The sequence below is a fragment of the Pectinophora gossypiella genome, chromosome 2, assembly GCF_024362695.1.
Source record: "Pectinophora gossypiella chromosome 2, ilPecGoss1.1, whole genome shotgun sequence".
Lineage (NCBI taxonomy): Eukaryota > Metazoa > Arthropoda > Insecta > Lepidoptera > Gelechiidae > Pectinophora > Pectinophora gossypiella.
The window spans coordinates 15,246,377-15,267,022 of NC_065405.1; the positions used below are offsets into that span (position 1 = coordinate 15,246,377).

General features: G+C 38.1%; 3 protein-coding genes across 4 annotated transcripts in view; all 3 read right to left on the reverse strand.

Moving 5' to 3' along the window:
- Positions 1-3,218: 3,218 nt before the first annotated feature.
- Positions 3,219-11,834, reverse strand: LOC126378508 (peptidyl-alpha-hydroxyglycine alpha-amidating lyase 1-like). 2 transcript variants are annotated; one of them, XM_050026922.1, is made up of 9 exons: positions 11,608-11,834; positions 11,449-11,521; positions 11,125-11,362; positions 10,564-10,692; positions 9,869-10,020; positions 8,754-8,951; positions 7,885-7,992; positions 7,136-7,306; positions 3,219-5,374 (listed from the first exon to the last, which is right to left on the reverse strand). In XM_050026922.1, the coding sequence occupies exons 1-9, from the start codon at positions 11,695-11,697 to the stop codon at positions 5,223-5,225; spliced, it is 1,311 nt and encodes a 436-aa protein (XP_049882879.1). In that variant the 5' UTR covers positions 11,698-11,834; the 3' UTR covers positions 3,219-5,222. The 2 variants fall into 2 exon arrangements, with proteins under 2 accessions (XP_049882879.1, XP_049882886.1); XM_050026929.1 differs by having other exon boundaries at positions 5,311-5,374; positions 7,128-7,306.
- Positions 11,835-12,723: 889 nt separating this feature from the next.
- Positions 12,724-18,234, reverse strand: LOC126378039 (uncharacterized). The gene is made up of 6 exons (XM_050026130.1): positions 18,072-18,234; positions 16,533-17,988; positions 15,873-15,945; positions 15,455-15,578; positions 15,008-15,145; positions 12,724-14,589 (listed from the first exon to the last, which is right to left on the reverse strand). Exons 1-6 carry the CDS (start codon positions 18,078-18,080, stop codon positions 12,895-12,897), a joined length of 3,495 nt encoding a protein of 1,164 aa, XP_049882087.1. The 5' UTR covers positions 18,081-18,234; the 3' UTR covers positions 12,724-12,894.
- Positions 18,235-20,480: 2,246 nt separating this feature from the next.
- Positions 20,481-20,646, reverse strand: part of LOC126378847 (uncharacterized) — a 38,465-nt gene continuing 38,299 nt past the window's right edge. Inside the window, exon 6 of the mRNA XM_050027307.1 lies at positions 20,481-20,634. Coding sequence (XP_049883264.1) covers positions 20,577-20,634 — 58 coding nt within the window. The 3' untranslated portion in view covers positions 20,481-20,576. The remainder of the gene's footprint in view (positions 20,635-20,646) is intronic.

Genomic DNA, 20,646 nt, shown 5'->3' on the forward strand with positions numbered 1-20,646 from the left:
TTGCGTAGAGTTTAACTGCAAAATCCTAGTGTTATATTTATGACCTAAATATTGGAAAAAAGAAAACTTGAAAAACTTATTGTCTACATTTAAGCTTCTAGTTTTTATCCTCATTCGCAAGATGAACTGAGTATCCACGCTTCACGCTTATGAAATAATGTTAATTATAGATTACTACAAGTCAAACTAAATAAAAATGAAGATATCTGTAAATAACGTACGATAGTTACAGATATGTAAGTACGTTATTGTATAATAATATGGCAGAAGATTGGCGGTTTTCAGTTTCAAAACTCGATCCAACTTTACATCCACAGTACACTTTTTTTCTTCATTCGGTTACGTCACAAACACAAATATACAATGGCCCCGATTCCTGCAGACACCGCCTAATTTTATTTTAAGTTATATCCGTCGTTTTCATATCCGTCGAAAAGGAAAGGGACGGATGGTTCACAGCTCTTAATTTTAGGAAGAATGAGTAAATGAATGAATAACCCGGGCGAATCAAAAGGTACGTCGCTGGTATGCAATCCGTTTGACGTGCTGTCTTTCTGTGTCCTGTGTCGGGTTATTGACGGACGTAAAATTTTTAGACGGTTGGTTTAGATTTGTGCTTAAAATTGACGTGTGTTCCATAAATTTTATGCTTGTCGATTACCCGTCCCTTTCCTTTTCGGCGGATAAGAAAATGACAGACATGATGATGAAATGAATGATGACATAACTTAAAATAAAATTAGATGGTATTTACAGGAATTAGCACCAATATTAATTTAAGCTTATTTACATAGGAATGCACTTTGTACGAAGAAGGAAGGATAGTTTCAAAAAGTTAAGACTATTATTAAGTATATAAGTGGGTAGATTATGATCCTAGGATATCATTTGTGGACCGGATTGATATCAATAATACTAGTCTATTGCTTTTTGAAGTTTCATAGTTAAAAGAGTATACTTATTATACTCGTCTATCAGCGAATCGCAATCAAAATTCATTAGTCCGTCATAGTCTTTCGAGAAGCAAGTCCAAAATACAAAAGCACGGAGGTCCGCGTGCTTAGTCCTAAAACGTAGTGACTGAATTATCTTTGCTGAGTCCATAGTTTGGTAGTCTTTGGGTGCACTCCCATAGTGCATACAGGGCTAATCGCCAGTTGGTGTCACACCACATTTAGATTAAAATGTCTTAAGGGGCCTCTACGGGTTGGCTTCGGCCCCACGGCGACACATTTCTAAAGACGTGTCCGATTTGGCAGAATGAACTATAAGTTAGTGACCTACAAAGAGAATGAAATCACTGCGTTTAGTGACTGAACTTAGCTAACGAAATGTAAGGGTAGATGACTGGCTAAACTAATTAAAAATACGTTTTCTAGTAACAGGGGTTTGTTTTTTTGTTATTCCAGACTGGCTTCTAATTCAATATCGTCATAGAGAAAACCTCGTAAACAAACGCCTTTTTGAAAAAATACTTTCTGATGTACCTAATTTTCTCCAAGAATACCTCGATTTATTTTAATCAATTTCAGCCTGGGTGCAATTTTAAAGCTCAAGCGTTTACCTGGATTGATTCTAACGTCGACATCTCAATGTCATCATCTCGATAGCGTTATACCGTTTTCAGAGGATCCGTTTACCCACCTAACCTGAAAATTTGACAGGTCCGGTTTGATTGCCTGTCACACAAAACTCACAACAACACTCAAAACTCAATTTGAATGTGATTTTTAAAAAGGCGCTTACGAGGTATTCGCTATAGGGCGACGATATTGACATTTCATAGTTTATTTTTGACAGTCATCTACCCAATTATGTCGTAGACTCAATTAGTAGACACGAGTACGGCGAGAGTCCATCAGGCGGTGGCGGGCGGGTGCGGAGGCAGCATGGGCGCGGGCTCCTCGTCGGAGTCCTCGGAGTGCACCCGCGTGAAGCGCCGCCGCTCCAGCAGCCGCCGCAGCTTGAACTCCCCATGCCCGTACTCCCAGCGGCGCCGCGGCAGACCCTTGCGACCTTCACCAACATTATGGGCTGCACGTTAATTATACACGGCGTTATTGACAGCCTACCGCATACTGAGGGAGATGATTCAGCTCATGATTCTGAGTAAATATCATGTGGAATTTTCCGTCGGAAAAGTAGTTTAAAAAACAATAACATTTGCACGAGTTTTGCGATGGAAAATTCCACTTGGTTATTAACTCATAATCACGGTCTGAATCACTCAGTTTTCGACACGGTGTCACTAACACTCATACGTACACGTACGGCTAACTGTACGTACTTGTGGGGTGGGGTGTACGTGGCATCGTAACGAATACTGAGGGGGTTGAGTCACCTCATGATTCTGAGTTAATATCAAGTGGATTATTCCATCGGAAAAAACAAAAAAAAAAGAAATTATAGGTTTTGCGACCGAAAACTCCACTTATCAACTCTGAATCATCTTTCAAGGTTTGCGTTACGGTGTCGCTATCATCCATAATAGGGGTCTGAGAAGGATGAAAGTCAGTCGTTACAAAATTTAACTGTTAAATTTTTGATTTTTGTGACCCACTCAGCAGGGACCATAGCACATCAGGGTCGTAGGCCGTAACTCACGCTATGTCTTATACTCTGAGCCTATACTGAATGATGTCATTTTTTTTTAGACACATTGTAAACTAAGTATATGAAAGGGTACTTCAAATCAGAAATGTAATATTTTTGATAAGTTTTATAGACTGACTTAACAAAGTCTTCCGCCATTTTGCGGGTAAATAAAATGTACTTATATCTTGACTGCTCTGTCAGAGAATGTCCGTAAATAGATACCATTGGCTAAACAAGGATTTTAGATTGGTTTGTAGAAGTTATAGCCTTCGCCATATTGCGAGTGGAATAAAGACTTTTTTCTCTAGATTTTTTTTTTCACTTCAACCAAAGACTCCTAAACCATCTTTAATAGAATAAATTGAATGATTATGCGCTTGTCATCCAAGTAGGTACTTACTTCATTTCTACGCTCGTAACTTTGTTTGAAATACATACATACTGAAAACCATGCTTACATAGAAAATAAAATGTATTACATTAAAATCGATCGATTACGAAAATAAAAACCTGTGCAAAAAACATTTACGTTGTGCACTTATTAAAAAGTATAAAAAAGTGAAAAGCGCGCCAAAAGGAGAAAACATGCGATATGCGGTGGTGCGAAAAATAAAAAGACAAAAGCTGCTTCCAATAAATATATTTCAATAACATATTCTTACATCACAATATTCACTATCTCTATATACAAGCGTAACGTAAGTACATAAGGTTTAAAATTGTGAAAAAGTGTATAAAAAACTGTGATTGATTAATATGTAGTCCGAAGAGGAACACAAGAAAATTGTGCTGTGAATTCTCGTTTTTTAATTAAACACCAATTTAAAATCAAAAGCGTATTGTAATAATAGAAAACTAGGCTATTATAAACTCGCTTCTAAGCCGTGAAAAATTATAAATTCCGCATTTGTTGGCAATTTTAGTTAAAAAATGCATTCGTCTTCTGGCTACCAAATATTATATATAAGCTTAAATAAACATCACAAAACAACAACTTGAATAATATAAAATATAAATAAATAATCTAAAAAGATTCGTGGAGTTAGCACCTTACAACTACGGAGATAAAATGGGTGAAAAATATAAAAAAATAATTACACCCACTTTATGATTATTTCATGTTTTTGGTTCGAGTTACAATCGACATTGGCGGAATGGAACACAACACAGTTAAATTATGAATATTTAAAATATATATATATAATAATGGAAAAGGGCACTATTATAATTATTATTATAGGATTTTATTATTATTCAGAAATTCCTAATAGGAATCGGAATATAGACTTTTACGTATCTTTTAGCAATACTTTTATCGATTGTAATTCAAATAAATAAGAGTAGTAATTACTATTATAAAAGTGCTTCAGTCTACTTAAAAATTAATAAAAAATAATGTATATTCAAGTAATCAGATCAAAGTCACAGATGAAAACGAGATCAAAATATTTAAACAAGAGGAAATGAATGAGCGCTTTCCCTATGTATAAGTATTTTATAAATACCTAATTATTTTTTTATTTTTTTAAATGCTTATTCACACACATCAATTTGTACCTAACATTTAAATGCTATATTTATAAATGAAGATTAAGTTGGGCAGTTTTTTGGATATTTTATATCGTCATTTGATTATTTATAATTTACATATAAGTACCTACTTTTATATATGTAAGAAAATTGAGGTAATTGGAATGTATTTCGAAGTAATATAATAATGGTGCTAATTCCTGTAAATACCATCTAATTTTATTTTAAGTTATATCTGTCCTTTTCTTATCCGCCGAAAAGGAAAGGGACGGGTAATCGACAAGCATAAAATTTATGGAACACACGTCAATTTTAAGCACAAATCTAAACCAACCGTCTAAAAATTTTACGTCAGTCAATAACCCGACACATTAATTTACTCATTCTTCCTAAAATTAAGAGCTGTGAATCATCCGTCCCTTTCCTTTTCGACGGATACGAAAATGACGGATATAACCTAAAATAAAATTAGGCGGTGTCTGCAGGAATCGGGGCCACTGTGAGATTAATGTGGTGTAAAAGAGTGGGGAGTCTTTTTCTCGTTTTTTTTTTTCAAAATATTGATTTGTACTGTGATTTTTTCTATTCGGGACATTTTCTAGTCTAGAACTGAATCTGTGGACATATTTTGATTTAGGAATTGTTACATGATAGGTACCTACTCTTTTTTATATGACGGATATTTTACGTATATAGTTCAATTCAATTTGGCGGACACCTAATCTACATCACCAAGATTGGCGACATCCTAAATCTCCTCGCAATTCTAATTCGTATAAAATTGGATTTGAGCTTTGTTTTCTAAGCCCGTTTTTACCAACACACTTCTATTCCGTGTTCTAACAATGTTGTCGTCAATTAAAACTGATTCGTTACCGTATGCGGTACAAAGTATTGTGCCGTACGTAAGTTACCATACCTACCATGGGCTCAGAGCACTGCTACAAAAAGTTGTATAAATCATGAAAATATGTGAAAAGTTTTTTTTATTTTGAAATAGGAGATAAATGAGTGCCGTCTATGGGCGTGATGCTGTCTAGATAGAAGTGCTGCGTCGGTGCCACCGGGCAGGGGTATGGCTAGGTCCCTTTGGGCAGCTACATGAGCGGCTGCGCCTCGCGGCCCTTACCGTTGTTGCGCGCGCGCAGCAGCGCCAGCGCGGCGGCGGCCAGCAGCGCCGCGCCCGCCGCGCCGGCCGCCGCGCCGCGCCACGCCCAGCGCGCGCCCTCCGCGCCCACGCTGCTCGCCTCTGGCGCAACACACGTACACGTCATTCAATGCGTCTCTGACGTAAGCTCTTTGCCGGGTACTACCGCCGGGACGCTAGTAGTTATAATATACCTACTTACTGTTATATAGAAAAGACGTTACATTGCGGACTCAACTCAGCGCAAAGCCCGCAGTGTGACGACTCTTACCATTCGGTATATTACAAAGCCCGCGGTGTGATGTCTCTCTTACCATTGAGTACATTACAACGCCCACAGTGTGACGTCTCTCTTACAATTCAGTACATTATAACTACTAGCCTTTAAAGTCCGTGGTAGAACGTGGTAGATCCGTATCCATTACCTACAGTACGAGTATCACGTGTTCTTTCAAACTCATAAAACCAGTGAATTCGACTTTATGAGTTTGAATAAATGTTTGGATCATAAATAATTCATCAATCACGCGGTTTCAAGGGTTTGTGCCCCGTTTATGAGAATAAGTTATTAAAAACAGAATCTCTCAGGCATAGTCAGTTTTTGCGATTTGCCTGGGATAATAAGCAGCTGAACGCATTAATGTTCTTCCTTTACCCCCAGTGTAATATATTGCTGATAATTCTGGTGATAATAATATCTGTCATTTTCTTATCCGCTTAAAAGGAATGGGACGGGTAATCGACAATCATAAAATTTATGGAACATGCGTCAATTTTAAGCATAAATCTAAAACAACCGTCTAAAAATTTTACATTGGCCAATAACCCGCCAGAACTATGTTGACAGCACACGTCAAACAGTTTGCATACCAGCGAGATACCTTTTTGATTCGCCCAGGTTATTCATTAAATTACTCATTCTTCCTAAAATTAAGAGCTGTCAATCATCCGTTTCTTTCCTTTTCGGCGGATAAGACAATGATAGTTATAACTTAAAGTAAAATTAGGAGGTGTCTGCAGGAATCGGGGTCATTATGTAAATACTAAGTATATACGTATACTTTCAAGGAACATGACTCATAATGTCATCTCTTGAACAACATTAATAATTATTTGTTTTACAAATTGACGGAGTGGATTTCCCAGTATTTACACAACAGGTAAATATGTTAATTCCACTCGTTATTAGCACATCTCGACACGTCATATACCACGGATTTCAACCAATTGTAATGGAGATTTACTTACGAGTAGGCTGTAAAACCAGACATTTTTTTTTATTCACAAATACACGTCCTATGTCTGTTCATCTCATAATTTTTGTCATTTAACTTAATTTGACAGGACTAAAACTAGCTCTATCCCTTTCTTGCACTTACTGTAAATGAAGGATAGCACTAGTTTAAGTGGTGTCCAACTAAAATTAGGTTAGGTATTTGTGCGTTCGAAAAGGCGCCTTTGTCGACTATTCAAATTCAAAAATATATTTATTCAGTAGGTAACATAGTTACACTTTGAGTCGTAATTTTTCACGCTAGAGACATGGCGTCGTCAAATTATGTAGCTGGTTGAAATCTTCACAATATATGGCCATGGATAGGCATAAGACTCACGCCTATTTCCCACCGGGGTAAGCAGAGCCTATGGAATTTTATTTGCTTCGATCCAGACATACTTCTCTTGCTTCCTCTACATTCATCAATCGCTTCATACACGCACGCCGGTTCAGAGTAGATCGTTCTGAACCTTTTCTAAGGACATCTACAATTTGGTCAATGTACGTCCTTCTAAAAGAATTAAAAGAAAAGGAAACAAGCGAAAAATCAAAAAGCAACCAAAAACGAACACTACAGACCTACTTACCGATGGTGGCTGTAGGCTTAGCGGGGATGGTGACATTCTTGACTTCTTTCCTTTCATTCTTGAGCTGGTCGTCCACAAACTTGTACACCTTGTACGGGTTCAGTTCTGCCACGTACACCCTGGAGCCATCAGGACTGACCACTACGTCGTGAGGGTTGGAGAGACCACCGTCTGGAATAGGATAGAATATTCTCTCCTGTATATCGAAATGGGGTAGACAGGGCTACATACAACTTGCAGCCTCTTTTCCTGTGACTTCCTAAACCTTAAATTAATGGTTATGAACCTTATGATAACAAGGGATCAGCCTATCACCATTGTTTTAAGTTTATGCGGTTATTATAATAATTAAAACACATAATAACGGGTTCTTACCGCATTTAAATCAGGGTTATGAGACTCCCGATATTTCGACACTGTTGTGTGTGCCATGATCACCCTACGATTATGATCTTATGATTGATTATGATTTTTTTGATTATGGATCTACCTTCTCCACTCCAATCTCATCAGTCATCCCGTGATCTTGGCACTTGCAACAGTGTCGAAATATCGGGAGTCTCATATCCCTGATTTAAACGCGGTAAGAACCCGTTATTATGTTTTAATTATAATTTTCCATCATATTGCAAAGGACACAGTACCTCTGTCGGATTTTACATGCCCGAAGACTTATTTGCTCCCAGAACAGAATTTTCTACATAATGAAATCGAACCGTAAATAAAAAGAAGAAAGGTGGTTTTTTTACCTGGTGCGAAAGTCTGGATGAGCCGGCCAGAGTTGAAGTCTATGACGTAGCCACGAACTGGTATCTCACGGGAACCGCTGGGGCCGTTCACGACGTAGAGACGACCGCCTGTGGAGGAGGCAGGTTCAAACCAGTGGTTCCCAACCCTTTTTTGACTCGGGACCACTTTCATTTCATTTTTATTAACATGAATCCATGTTCCACAACTTTGATTTATTTATTTTTATCATTTTTCGGGACCACTTTCACACACACACTCGCTCACACGGTTTCACTTTCACATGGATCCATGTTAATAAAAATGAAATAAAAGTGGTCCCGTTCCATGTTACAAGTTTATAAAATAGAGAAGAATATTGAAAACAGTCATTGTGGTCAAACTATTAACCAGCTGAATAGATTATTAACACAAAAATCAAGAAAATGTATGATTGCTGCCTCTTTGTTGAATGAAGCGCTTTTATTGAATGGCGTGTTCAATCAGAAATCTTTATGGACCACCTTTTAGCTTTCACGGACCATAAGTGGTCCGCGGACCACCGCGAGTTGGTGAAACGTGGATAAATCTACGTCATCAACACCACCGAGTCTTCATGCTGTGTATGGAAGAGTTTTATACTAAAATATACAGGGTGTAAGTGACATCGTAACTAAACTTTAGAGATGATTCAGACCATGATTCTGAGTTGCAAAAGTATGGAACTGAAAAGTGAAAATAATACAAAAAAATCATGAATTTTCTGTCAGGAAATTCTGGTCTATATCAACTCAGAATCATGGTCTGAATCATCCCTAAAGTTTTTGTTACGATGTCACTAACACACTGTATAATGCTTAGGCATTTTCTGAAGAAGAAACATAATAGTTACCATGTATAGGGGCGTAGGCCACACTGAAGAGGCGCGGCCCTATGAGCCAGCTGCGGAAGGCGGTAACGTACGTGCCGTTGTCTGCGCGGAAGCAGGCGGCGCGGCCGCGCTCGCGGTCGGCACAGCACACCAGCCCGCGGTCCTCGGCCAGCGTCAGCGCGTGCGGCACTTGGAACACGAACGGGGACTCGCCCGCGCCTGGCAAGCAGGTTGTACAATAGAAGTTTATTTGCAAGAACACCGTTACAATATAAAAGATGCCAAAATAAAGGTAGAGCATGTCCTGCAAATGTACAGTATGTAATGACACTGTGGCGGACCCAACTAGTTGGCCAGCTAGTTCCGCCCACATGCAACAGATGGCGCCACATTTAATAATGCAGTCTTGAAGCAGTCGTGAAACGCGATATTGAAGTTTACACAGCAAGACGCATATTATACAACTTCCAACATAACACCGTTGGATCGTCGATCCCTAGTCACACTACCACTTGTGACTAGCGAGGTACTATGCTTTGTTCGGTACCCCGAAAACATCCTTTGTAAAACACCATGTAATTTTAAGTTATACCAGTCATTTTCTTATCCACCGAAAAGGAAAGTGCCAGAGTCTTATTTTAGTCTAAATAGCAGTCTCGGGGTGGGGGGGGAGGGGGAGGGGGGTTAAGTCTTGTTCGCACCTATGCGGTAAGGTTGGGATTTTTGTATGGAGACCACAAGTTGCCAAGAACCACACTATGCTCGTGTGTGTGTATATCAATCTCATCAATCCTGGTGTCAGGGTTACTATTGAGCCACCAATGGCCCTTGACGTAACGACTACTTACTTACCATCAGTAAGTAGTAACCGGGACTAACGGCTTAACGTGCCTTCCGAAGCACGGATCAGCCTGTAATGTCCTAACCAAACTAGGGACGACAAAGTAATTTTTGTGTAATGTCCCCACCGAAAATCGAACCCAGGACCTCGTGAGCCCAACGCTCAACCACTGGACCACGGAGGTCATTACCACACTATGCTGAACTGAACACATTCTAAACTATTATATTTCTTGCCAGGCAAAGAATAAAGAGTCTTAAAAATGGCTTTTCTGTTTAAGTAGATATACACTTACGGCGCCCAAACTGCAGCAGCTTGCTACCATCGGCAGCATACTTGATGATCCTGGTATTGCAATAACCATCAGCGACGAAGAAGTCTCCATTGGACATTACAGCTACTGCACTGGGCTTGCAGAAGTGGGTTTCATCATCACGGGGCACGAATCTTAAACAATAAAACGTCAATGTAGACAAGTTGACCTCTACTTAATCCTGGCGAGATGGCAACCACGACGCGACGCGAATTATATCGAGGGCTCCGACCAATAGCCATACGACATCTATCTACGTAGATATCAAAACGCTCGATATAATTGGGACTTTTTATAATTCGTGTTTGTCGTGCAGACCCTGCTGCATGCTGATGGCCTTATCATAACAAGTCTTCTTCTAACGTGTGGGTTGTGAGGTGCATTACCAACCCCATCAACCCTGGTGTCAGGGTTTTCATTGAGCCGCCATAGGCCCCTGAAGTGACTCATGTAACAACTACGTACTTACATCAGGAAGTAGTAACCGGGACCAGTGGCTTAACGTTCCTTCCGAAGCACGGATCATCTTACTTTTGGACAATCAGGTGAGTCCTAACCAAACTAGGGATCACAAAGTGATTTGTCCCCACCGGGATTCGAATCAATTATAACAAGTCATTATGAGACACTTTACATAATCAGAGGTTTAGTACGTATTGTTAATGTCATATACTCACTTCTCCCCCAACACTAGTACGGGGTTTTCCCTGTCCTGTGGATTAAACTTAAACACCTGGTGCATTGCCACATCCGTCACCCACACGTTGCTCTCGCTGTCCACTGTGATACCGTGTGGCATGTGAAACCTGCACATCATAATTTAGTCATGTTTAACCCTTTCACAGGCAGAGACCATGGGACATTGATGGTTCATGATAGGTAGACCTTGGAATCGGAACGTCCGTAGACGTTCTGTCCTTGAAAGTGTTAAAGTGGTATTTTTTTCTTATCTTATTTTTAGAGGCATGAGCCACTCTTGGTGGTTATGCCAGCCTCATAGTTTGCAGCGTTTAATGATGATCAAATCATCACTTTATAAGAGAACACCATTACAGCACTACACCATGCTGTTCAGGGATTGTTATTCCTAACAGACACAGTACAGTATCTATTTATAAGTTTTGCCTTTACTGATACTGGATTGGCCAAGAGCCAACCAATCTCTTCTCCACATATATTATGGTGGAATAATTTCCTTCTAGTCCCACAGCATAAGAGATATTATGAAAGATACTTACAGATTTTCTCCCCACATATCAATGAGATCTCCAGTTTCATTGAATACCAGAATTGTTGGTTGTGATATAGGAGGCTCCGCTAGATTTAGATATATGTCCTTGTCAGAGAATGTGTTTGCATCCCACACATTATGACCTCTATGGAACACGAGCACATTCCCAGAATTGTCAAGTGCCACCCCAGACACCTGGCCCATCTTCACCGAAGCATCAGGCCAGTTTTTTACCCATTGAGGTGCTAGAATTCAAAAATACTTTTTTATGTATTTATAGAGGTTTTTAAAAACAATAAATTATATGCATAAAATTAAGGTCTTTACAAACCATGTTCTAATTTCTCCAAAGCAAGTTTTGCTTTATTTTCTTGTTCTCCATAATAACCAGGATAGTAATCAAACTGTGTATAACAAAATACCTCGTTAGTTACATTTTTGAAAAAAAAACAATATAAAAAAATAATTATTTTTCATTTATTTTACGTACCCTTCGGCCGCAACTTGAATTTAGAATACATGTTAACACGAAAAATATTTCGAATATGTAAAACATGAAAACACTACAACATAACTGCATTTTTTTTCTATTCTAGAACAGAGTTTCCGTGTTGAGGATTTGTTTTTGCTATTATTGATTATGATAAATGAAATCAACAAGTAACTAGCCAAATAAAAAACCTGTTATCAATTTTTATCACAGACAATATGAATGGTTGGATGACTGATGACGTATGTTAGTAGTGTTGAATGTTCCAATATCGTAGAGCTATTATAACTAACGAACGTTATACATCATTTTGTAACGGTAAATATTGTACTAGTCTGTAACGTTAGAACAATTTTATGTGGGGTTCGGGGTTCTTCATCTTCTTCCAGGCTACGTTCCCCAAAAATAATATAGATGGCGTTGTACAGATTTAACGTGATAATTACTTATTTTCTTACTGCTCGAGTACATAATTATTCAAAAATATAATATATTGGCAGAGGCATGTATACAAATAATTATCACTTGATATTTGGATCATATACATATGTATAGAATTATGTTGATGTGTATATTGCTCCTCTTTATTTTGATCAGAATAATAATGAGTGGAAGAAAATAAATAATTATGGACCCGAGCAATAACAAATCTGTGTAACGCCATTTATATTGTTTTTTAGGGAACGAAACCTGGAAAGTCCCTCATTGAATTTGTTTTAATGAGACATTGGCCCCGATTCCTGCAAACACCGCCTAATTTTATTTTAAGTTATATCCGTCATTTTCATATCCGTCGAAAAGGAAAGGGACGGATGATTCACAGCTCTTAATTTTAGGAAGAATGAGTAAATGAATGTGTCGGGTTATTGACTGATGTAAAATTTTTAGACGGTTGGTTTAGATTTGTGCTTAAAATTGACGTGTGTTCCATAAATTTTATGCTTGTCAATTACCCGTCCCTTTCCTTTTCGGCGGATAAGAAAATGACAGATATAACTTAAAATAAAATTAGATGGTATTTACAGGAATTAGCACCATTATAAACTAGGTGTGTATGTGATAAATGTATTTACATTTTATTTGAACGTTATTGGGGTCTAAAATAAAAGATGAAAGTATGCTTTACACTAAGTATATTTATTTAATTCACGTGCACATTATGAGTGCATATACCGAGCCGGCAATTAAATAAACAGACCCACTCGAGTGGGATCCCGCGTATATTTTGCCGAATTTACGACGCATTTTTTAACTAATATACGCCGCAAAAAGTGCCATCACTTATAATTATGCATTATTTAAAAACAGTTGCGCCTGTTCTTGAACTCTTCTCATCTTTTTTATACTCTTTGACGACATATTGACGTCGTTACTCAACGAGCCGATGTACGATTGTAGTTTTTGCACTAATTCGTTTCGCGTCTTCCTGTGGACCGTGTCGTTAGGGCGAGCGTTCATCAGCCTATTCTTAAAGAAAACTAATTTATTCTTAGTTTTCTCTACTAATGGTTTCCTTACTGGACTCTGGCAGCTAATAATTTCTGGTTTACTTTTTTCAATGCTCACTTTCGCTTCTTTTATAGAACGTTGATTCTTCTTCTGTGTGAATGGAATGGTGATGAATTTCTTCATTTTACACTTGTTTAGAGAAAGTTTCCTATACTGGTGCAGCAGTGGCGGTTTGAAATTGTATGAGTTCAGTAGTTCGACATAATCGTGTCTAGGGGCAGCAGTGAAAATGGTTTGGAAATGCTCACCGATCTCTTCGCGCAAATCAAGAGAGATGGTTTTCTGCTGGATGTTTATAAGTTTTTCTTGTAATGTCTGCAACTCTTTTAAATGTCTGAAACCGCCTGCAAGGCCAGCTTGCCCGACTAGTATCATGTTGAGTTTCTTAACCATCAGATTAATGCGATCTCGGTTGTTGTTCAACTGTTTAGGGTTGATCACTTTCTGCTTAAGAAGCTGCTGGTGATTTTTCTTTAGATAGTTTAGCTCCTTAAACAACTCGTTGGGCTCTCCTAAATCGACTTTCAATGATTTAAAAGCCTTAGCCAGTTTTCGCAAGACATTTTTCCTGTTTTTAGGTATATTGTTGCTGAAAAAGGATCGATCACCTTCGGTTTGATGTGAGATGTCACGATCATCGGCGTTAGTGCTTGGTTTTTCGGTAACCCATTCCCTGAATGCAGATTGGAAAGCTTCCTGATCTCGAACTTTACCTTTTATGCTTAAAAATGAATTACTATCCGCGTTTTCAACGGTAACGTGAAACTTTTCTTTCATTTGCTTGAGCCAGCCTTCGCCTTCTGTTGATTTTAGTTTATCAATTATTTGACTCGTAACATAAATTCTGGCTGAAGTCACGACGTCGCTCGTATCAGATACTTCGTTATCTTGAATAACGTGTCCCTTTTTGTCATGATTGCTGGTGCTCCAGCTGCTGATAGGAATAAAGTCCGGTGCTGCTTCCGTAACGGGAACATTAGCTGTAACACACTCCCGTTCTTTTGCTTCTTCGATATTTTCAGAAGGTTCCTTACTTTGAGATGTTTTCCTTTGATGGTCCGGTCGCACGGGACTCTTTGAAGCTTGTGCCTCTGTATTTTCTGATATGCACATATTCCTCTTCTTGTTAGTATGTGTTTCGTGGACAGTCGGCGACTTAGACTGTCGCTTCCCGTGTTCCGGCCTCGATGGTGTGATAGCGGCCGACGAGATGGTGGACTCTTGCTGGAAGGTTTTGAATGATCGTTTATTTTTCTGATTGTTGTAGCTTTGGTCGGGTGTATTCGTGTCTGATACGGGGGCGTATATAGGGCGATACATATTTACAAAGGGAGAATTGATCGGGAGGCCCGAAAACGGAAGAGAGAGGCGGCATGTGTGGACTAAATGACCACGTCGGGTACATCCACTGCAGAATAACTGGTAGTGTTTCTTTGTAAACCGATTTTCTTCCAAAATTGGAGTAACATCGATCTGGAAATAAAAAAAATAACATTAAGTACAAGTTTTCTCCCAGTAGCCAAAAAAAATATTGTTTGCAATTGTTCAAGATATACAAAATGTATAATGTAAAAAATGCATGAAAAACCATAACGTCACACTTTTTTACATTAGATTTTTTTGATAACAATAGAAACTGCATTTAAAATTACAATGCCAAAAACATACGTTGCTAGTGGTGGGGGCATAGCTGTACTTTTATTTGAACAAAAAAGTAATCAATTTAATATTTGACATTTTAATTTGAATAAAGTTATCTATTTTCCTTGTCGTGTATAAAGCATTCGGGACAAACACGATTACAATTCAACTCGAACTACACCTTCGTTGGTAATCAATCGGTCACTTCCTTGGTGAACAATTTTCTATTATATAAAAGTGGATAACTTACAGTATTATGGTAGCGGCGCCACATATCAGGACAGTGGCTGGATGGGTGTCCGTTCTGGCCACACTCGGCGCACGTGATGCGACTCCAGTTCACGCAGTTGCGGCACATCGTCGAGTACATGTGGTTGGCAGACCCACACTGAAACGAGAGACTTGCTTTAACAAATTGTGTGTGTAATACTTCGTTACCCTATGTACATACACTATTTTTTTTGCTATGTAGCCAAGAAATACAGTCAATAGATAAGGTTGGTAGCAAACGAAAATGTCGCCCTGGACGAAGAGGCCGTTACATTAATCGATTTTGATATTTATTGTTAGGTACTGAGGTATACTTAAGTCCCTCAACAAGAACAAATTCCAGGTGACAACAACCACTTATTACAATACTTTCTCTAACAACTATTTGGCGAATACTCTAATCGAGATAAATGCCTGTTATACTCACATTGACACAGATTTTACTAGGACAGCGCGGTTCCATGTGACCCGTGTTTCCACACATAAAACAGACGGGTGGCTTGAGGCGGCACGTATCATCACGGTGTCCCGGCCGGTTGCAGTAGTTGCACCTAAAATATAACGTTATTTGTAACACTTAAAACGTTAAGAAGTAACAGGTAGAACTTTAAAAGTATTTCTTGTAGTACAACACTATTATAAATAATTTTTATTGTCTAATAATTATTGATTAATCAGGAAATAGTACGATCTACGTACGAACATTAATTGACATCAATGTCAATTACCAGTTATTTAACGAAACGGTTTTTAAAATCTTTTATTTAATATTATTGCAATAAATTTTAATCTTGAACTTATTATTATTTATTAGCTTCTTTTATTAGATTAATATAGGTACTCACATGACATTGTATTTCTTTCTGTTCAGCGATGGCATTTTGTCCTTGGGATCAATGGCCCATAAACTTTTATCTCCTAAAAAAGAAAAAAATATATTTTAATATCCAGAAGGCTTCTAGGGGTCTAGGCTAAAAATCACAATCAAATTGAGAATGTAAATAGAAAAATTAAATTAAGGTATTACTTTTAATTCTGGGCAACAACTTTAATGAACTCATTATATTTCAAAACAATCACTTATGTTTACTGATATTTACGAGTACAATTAGCAAAATGGTGCAGTAGTAAATTATGTACCTAGTCAACTAATGATCTAGGGAAGGTGAATCATTATTTTTTGTGTTAATCAAAAAAATTCATAAGAACATAATAAACTAAACCTTTTTTTACAAAATTTGTGTTGATCTTTAGAGCTAAAACATCTAAATAAGCAGAGACAAATATTCCATAAATCCACATGTATGATAAAGGTAGGCTCTACCTTTCATACGTAATAGAAAATATACATTTGGCCTGCAGTAGAAATATATCAGTACAGTAACTCATCAAAATGGAAATACTGGAATGAATTACGTAATGTACTGTATGTTTCTTTTGGCTGTTCCATTTGTGAACAAATTAGTATATTAATTTAAAAAAATATTAAAAGATGTTCCACTTACGTGACATATTCTTCTGTATCTCACGATGGTTGAAGTCTTCACCACCCCAACTTTCATTGTAAAACTTCTCCATCTCAGCGCGAAGAGTCGTCAGAGAATACCGTCGGTTCTTGCACACCTTCTCTTTGCCTTTCAAGTTGTCAAAGTCCAAATTTTCATACAAAATTGCCGGGACCTTTGTTGAGCCAAATTTCGGTGCAGCCTTTTCTTGTACAGTCTCATCTCCGTAGTCTTCAGATTCTGTGAAACCTGATACGTTGGCGACGACAATATCTTCTTCTACAAAATAGTTTTCGGTCAGATCAATAGTAACAGGGTCATTATTAGATACAGTTTCTTTCCGAATACTCTTTGCTGTCTCTTCTTGAGTTTTGTCAAGGGAAGTACTGCTATCAGAAGATTCAATATTGCTTGTCAGAGAGGGCTTTGAAATGTCAGTGGCTCTAGGAGTTTCACTCGGATTAGAGTCAGTTTCATACACATCTACACTAGGTAGGCTCTTCTCACTAACAATATATGACTTACGGTTTTTATTTGATTCTACAACACTGACTATGGACTGATTACTGTCCGAATCGTAAACATCCGCACTTGGTAAACTTTTCTCTGTCACAACGTATGATTTTTCCTTCTCCTTTCTATTTTTTGCTTTGCTCTTAGGTGTGGCAAAGCATTCTTCAATGGCTGATTTCTTTTGTGATTTTTCAGCAACTGTTGGAGTAGATGTTGCACTTTCTTTGTTTCTTTTCCTTTTCTTGTTTTTAGAAGGTGTGCTTCCAAGAACATCAGATCCATGAAGGCTGAAATCAAAGCTGTGTTTATCTGGGCAATGGGAGGAAATGTTGAATGCAATACAATCCCCACGGATGAATTCATCTGAGACTGAAGAAACAATTGAGGGCACAGGACTCGCTGAGACTTCTCTTTCACCATTACTGGAGCTCTTTTCATGTGCATTAAGTTTTGCTTTAGTAGAAGTATCTTGTATAGAAATGTCATCTTCATCAGAACTTTCAATCATGATAGTGGGCTTTGGTGGTAGAGCCACTTCAATAACTTCATCGTCATCCTCGTCACTTGATTCAACCTCCACAATGTCGTTGTCTTCATTTTCAATAATTTCGATGGTCTTTTTCAGATTCTGAGGAACAGCTGTATAAAATATAGAGAGATGTTGTGGCAGTGGTTCCGATGGGGAGGAGCCCTTCTCTGATTTGGGTTTGGTGTCCTCGGTAGCTGGTTCTGGATCTTCTTTCGTGCTGTTTACCTTCTGGAAAGGAGTGTTTTGCGGCGCGGTAGTTTCTCCGCTGGTCCGCCAGTAGCGCCGCACGGTGCTCCGCGGCGCATTCTCAATGATGTCCAAAGCATTTTGCTTCAAGGTATTATCAGCCTGCGTATCGTCTACATAGTGCAGCATAGAGTAGAACCGTTCCTCCAGCTCATGTTCGTTAAGCTCCTGCAACACACAGTTACAAAATCACCATGCAATATTGTGACACAACAAAAATATGGTATCAAAAGTAACCTAAATAAACGTACCTCTTCCATATTTTTGCAGCGAATTTAAACGAAAGTCTAAACACGAAAAGTACATAATCGAAAGCGGTGTAGAAATAGATGTTAAACTGCCGAGAGCATTACAATTAAATAAAAAAGGCGAATATTATTGTTACGGACACGTCCGACACTCCATTTCGTCAAGTGGCAGATGTTATACTGTGTTGCCAGTTATAATAAATACTTAATGTGCTCATTTTCTAAATAACCGTTAATCGTTTTATTAAATTACTTGTTATTACGTTACTGATTAATTTATTACACGAATGTCAGTGATTTAAAACCTTAGAGTCATTAAGAAATTACAATATTTAATTACATAATTGAGTTTTTAAGACTTTCGAGCAAGCGTAAAAAAAAGTATTTTTAAATGGTTTTACTATATTCATTCGTTAACTCTAAATTAAATGAATAAGATATTCTAAGTGGCACATTAAGTGAAAAGTATTTATAATTATAATCTCACAATACAGAATAACGGAAATTCACACTCACTTAGATACTTAGAGCTTTATTTTATTACAATACCCATGATAAATAACCACAAGTTATTTTTTTATTTAACCGTTATATCTGTGATTTTGGTAATCCTTCTATTTCAGCGATTGTGTCACTGTTATTTAATGGAAGTGGAGTAGTGATTGAGTAGTGAAGTATCTGAGCTAAGCTAACGGGGTAGACAGAGCACAAATCTTCGGAAGCGTGCTATGCGAAATCATGAAGATGTTACTAACATTCTGTATGTGTCGTGGCCAGATCGTAAAATTGATCATTTCATGATGTGGTCGACCATTTCATGAAATGGCCAACTTAAGTTGACCATATCGTTGAAACGTCAACGTTTAATGATATATCAATCAACGTTTGGCCATATCGTTAATGTAGGCGGTGTCCAATGCTATGTGGTGTAATAAAAATGCGAATAGTCGATTAATTTCTTAGGTTCAAAATTATGTACCTATTTGATATGGAAAATTGAACAATAACATTGATTCATCGATTATAATATCAATCAAGTTTTAAATATAATCGACACCAGCGCCACTATCGGTGGATAATGTTACTAATTTTGCGATATGATTGCCATGCCAACGTTTGGCCATATCATGAAGTAATCATGCATTTAGTTGCTCATATCGCTAAACGTTTTGTGTACATTGATCTGGCCAATCTACATCATGATGTGGCCAACGAATGATATTCTATTTCATGAAATGTGACCATTTCATGAAATGATCGAGCACATCCTGAAATGATCAATTCTATGATCTGGCCACTATACATACCTATATCCACTCTCATGTCACATCTCGAGCTTCAATAGTCGTCTTTCCGTAGCATCTGCGTAGTTAAATTGAGTGATAGAATGAGAAACAGTGTGATAAGAGAGAGATGTGGTCTAAAAGACGATATGGTGACTAAGATTGAGAAGGGAATGTTAAGTTGGTTTGGATACATAGACGGGATGAAGAATAATAGGAATACGAAAACAGTATATTATAAAGCGAAGGTTGGTGGTAGGGCTGGCATTCCATTCCAACCCTCGTCTTGAGCATCGTTCTGCCAGGTGTTCTGGAAGGCGTCTAGCTCGTCCCTCCATCGTCATTGTGGTCTGCCTCGACGTCGCCGACCTTGTACGGTCCAATCAGATGTCATTTTGGCCTACTTTTCCGGATGCATACGGCAGACATGTCCCGCCCATTCCCACTTCAGGTTAGCGGATTTTTCACCAAGCGAGTAGGGAATGCAATCCCGATCTCGCGAGATCTCGTCTAATTTTTCGGGATATGACGAGATCCCATTCGAGATTGCCGGGATTGGCCGAGTCTCCTTGAGTTATACTTTTTGTTTTGATTGTGCTGATTTCCAAAGAAAACTTAATTATTTAGTTAGCAATATTGAAGGCTAAAAATGAAATGAATGATATCGATTTGTGATTGAATCCTGTAATGATACCTTTTATTGTAAGTATTGTAAATGTGAATAAATGAAATAAATAAATGAAATTGTTGTTTCCGGAAATATTTTGTTTTAATTAAGCTCAGTATCACAATCAAGCACTTTTCATTGTTTTCAGCCATCCTTTACATTTTTTTCATGAACTAAGTAGACGAGATTGAAAGTCTCGAGTAGTCTCGAGAGTCGTCTCGAGTAGACGCGAGATTGGAAATATCAATCGTGTAATATTACACACGGTGCGGCTCGCCAGTTCTGTTTCTTGAACTTGGCTTGACACGCTACCGCGTGTCTAGATCCCACGAGATCCCGAAAATTTCCAATTGATATTGGGATTGATATTTCCAATCTCGCGGGATCTCGAATTTGCTATTTCGAGTCGGGATTGCATTCCCTACAAGCAAGGTTGTAAGTAAAAGCAAAACTCAATTGTATGGAGAATATAATAATTTATTTACAAGTAAGTAGATAATATTATAATATAACACAGGGCAAGATACACGAGGGTTGTTGAGGTAGACAGCGCGGGTGTCACGTCACGATCTTCAGCCATCTGCCGATGCAACCGCTTATTTTGTAGGCTGCATTTCTGAAACGTTAA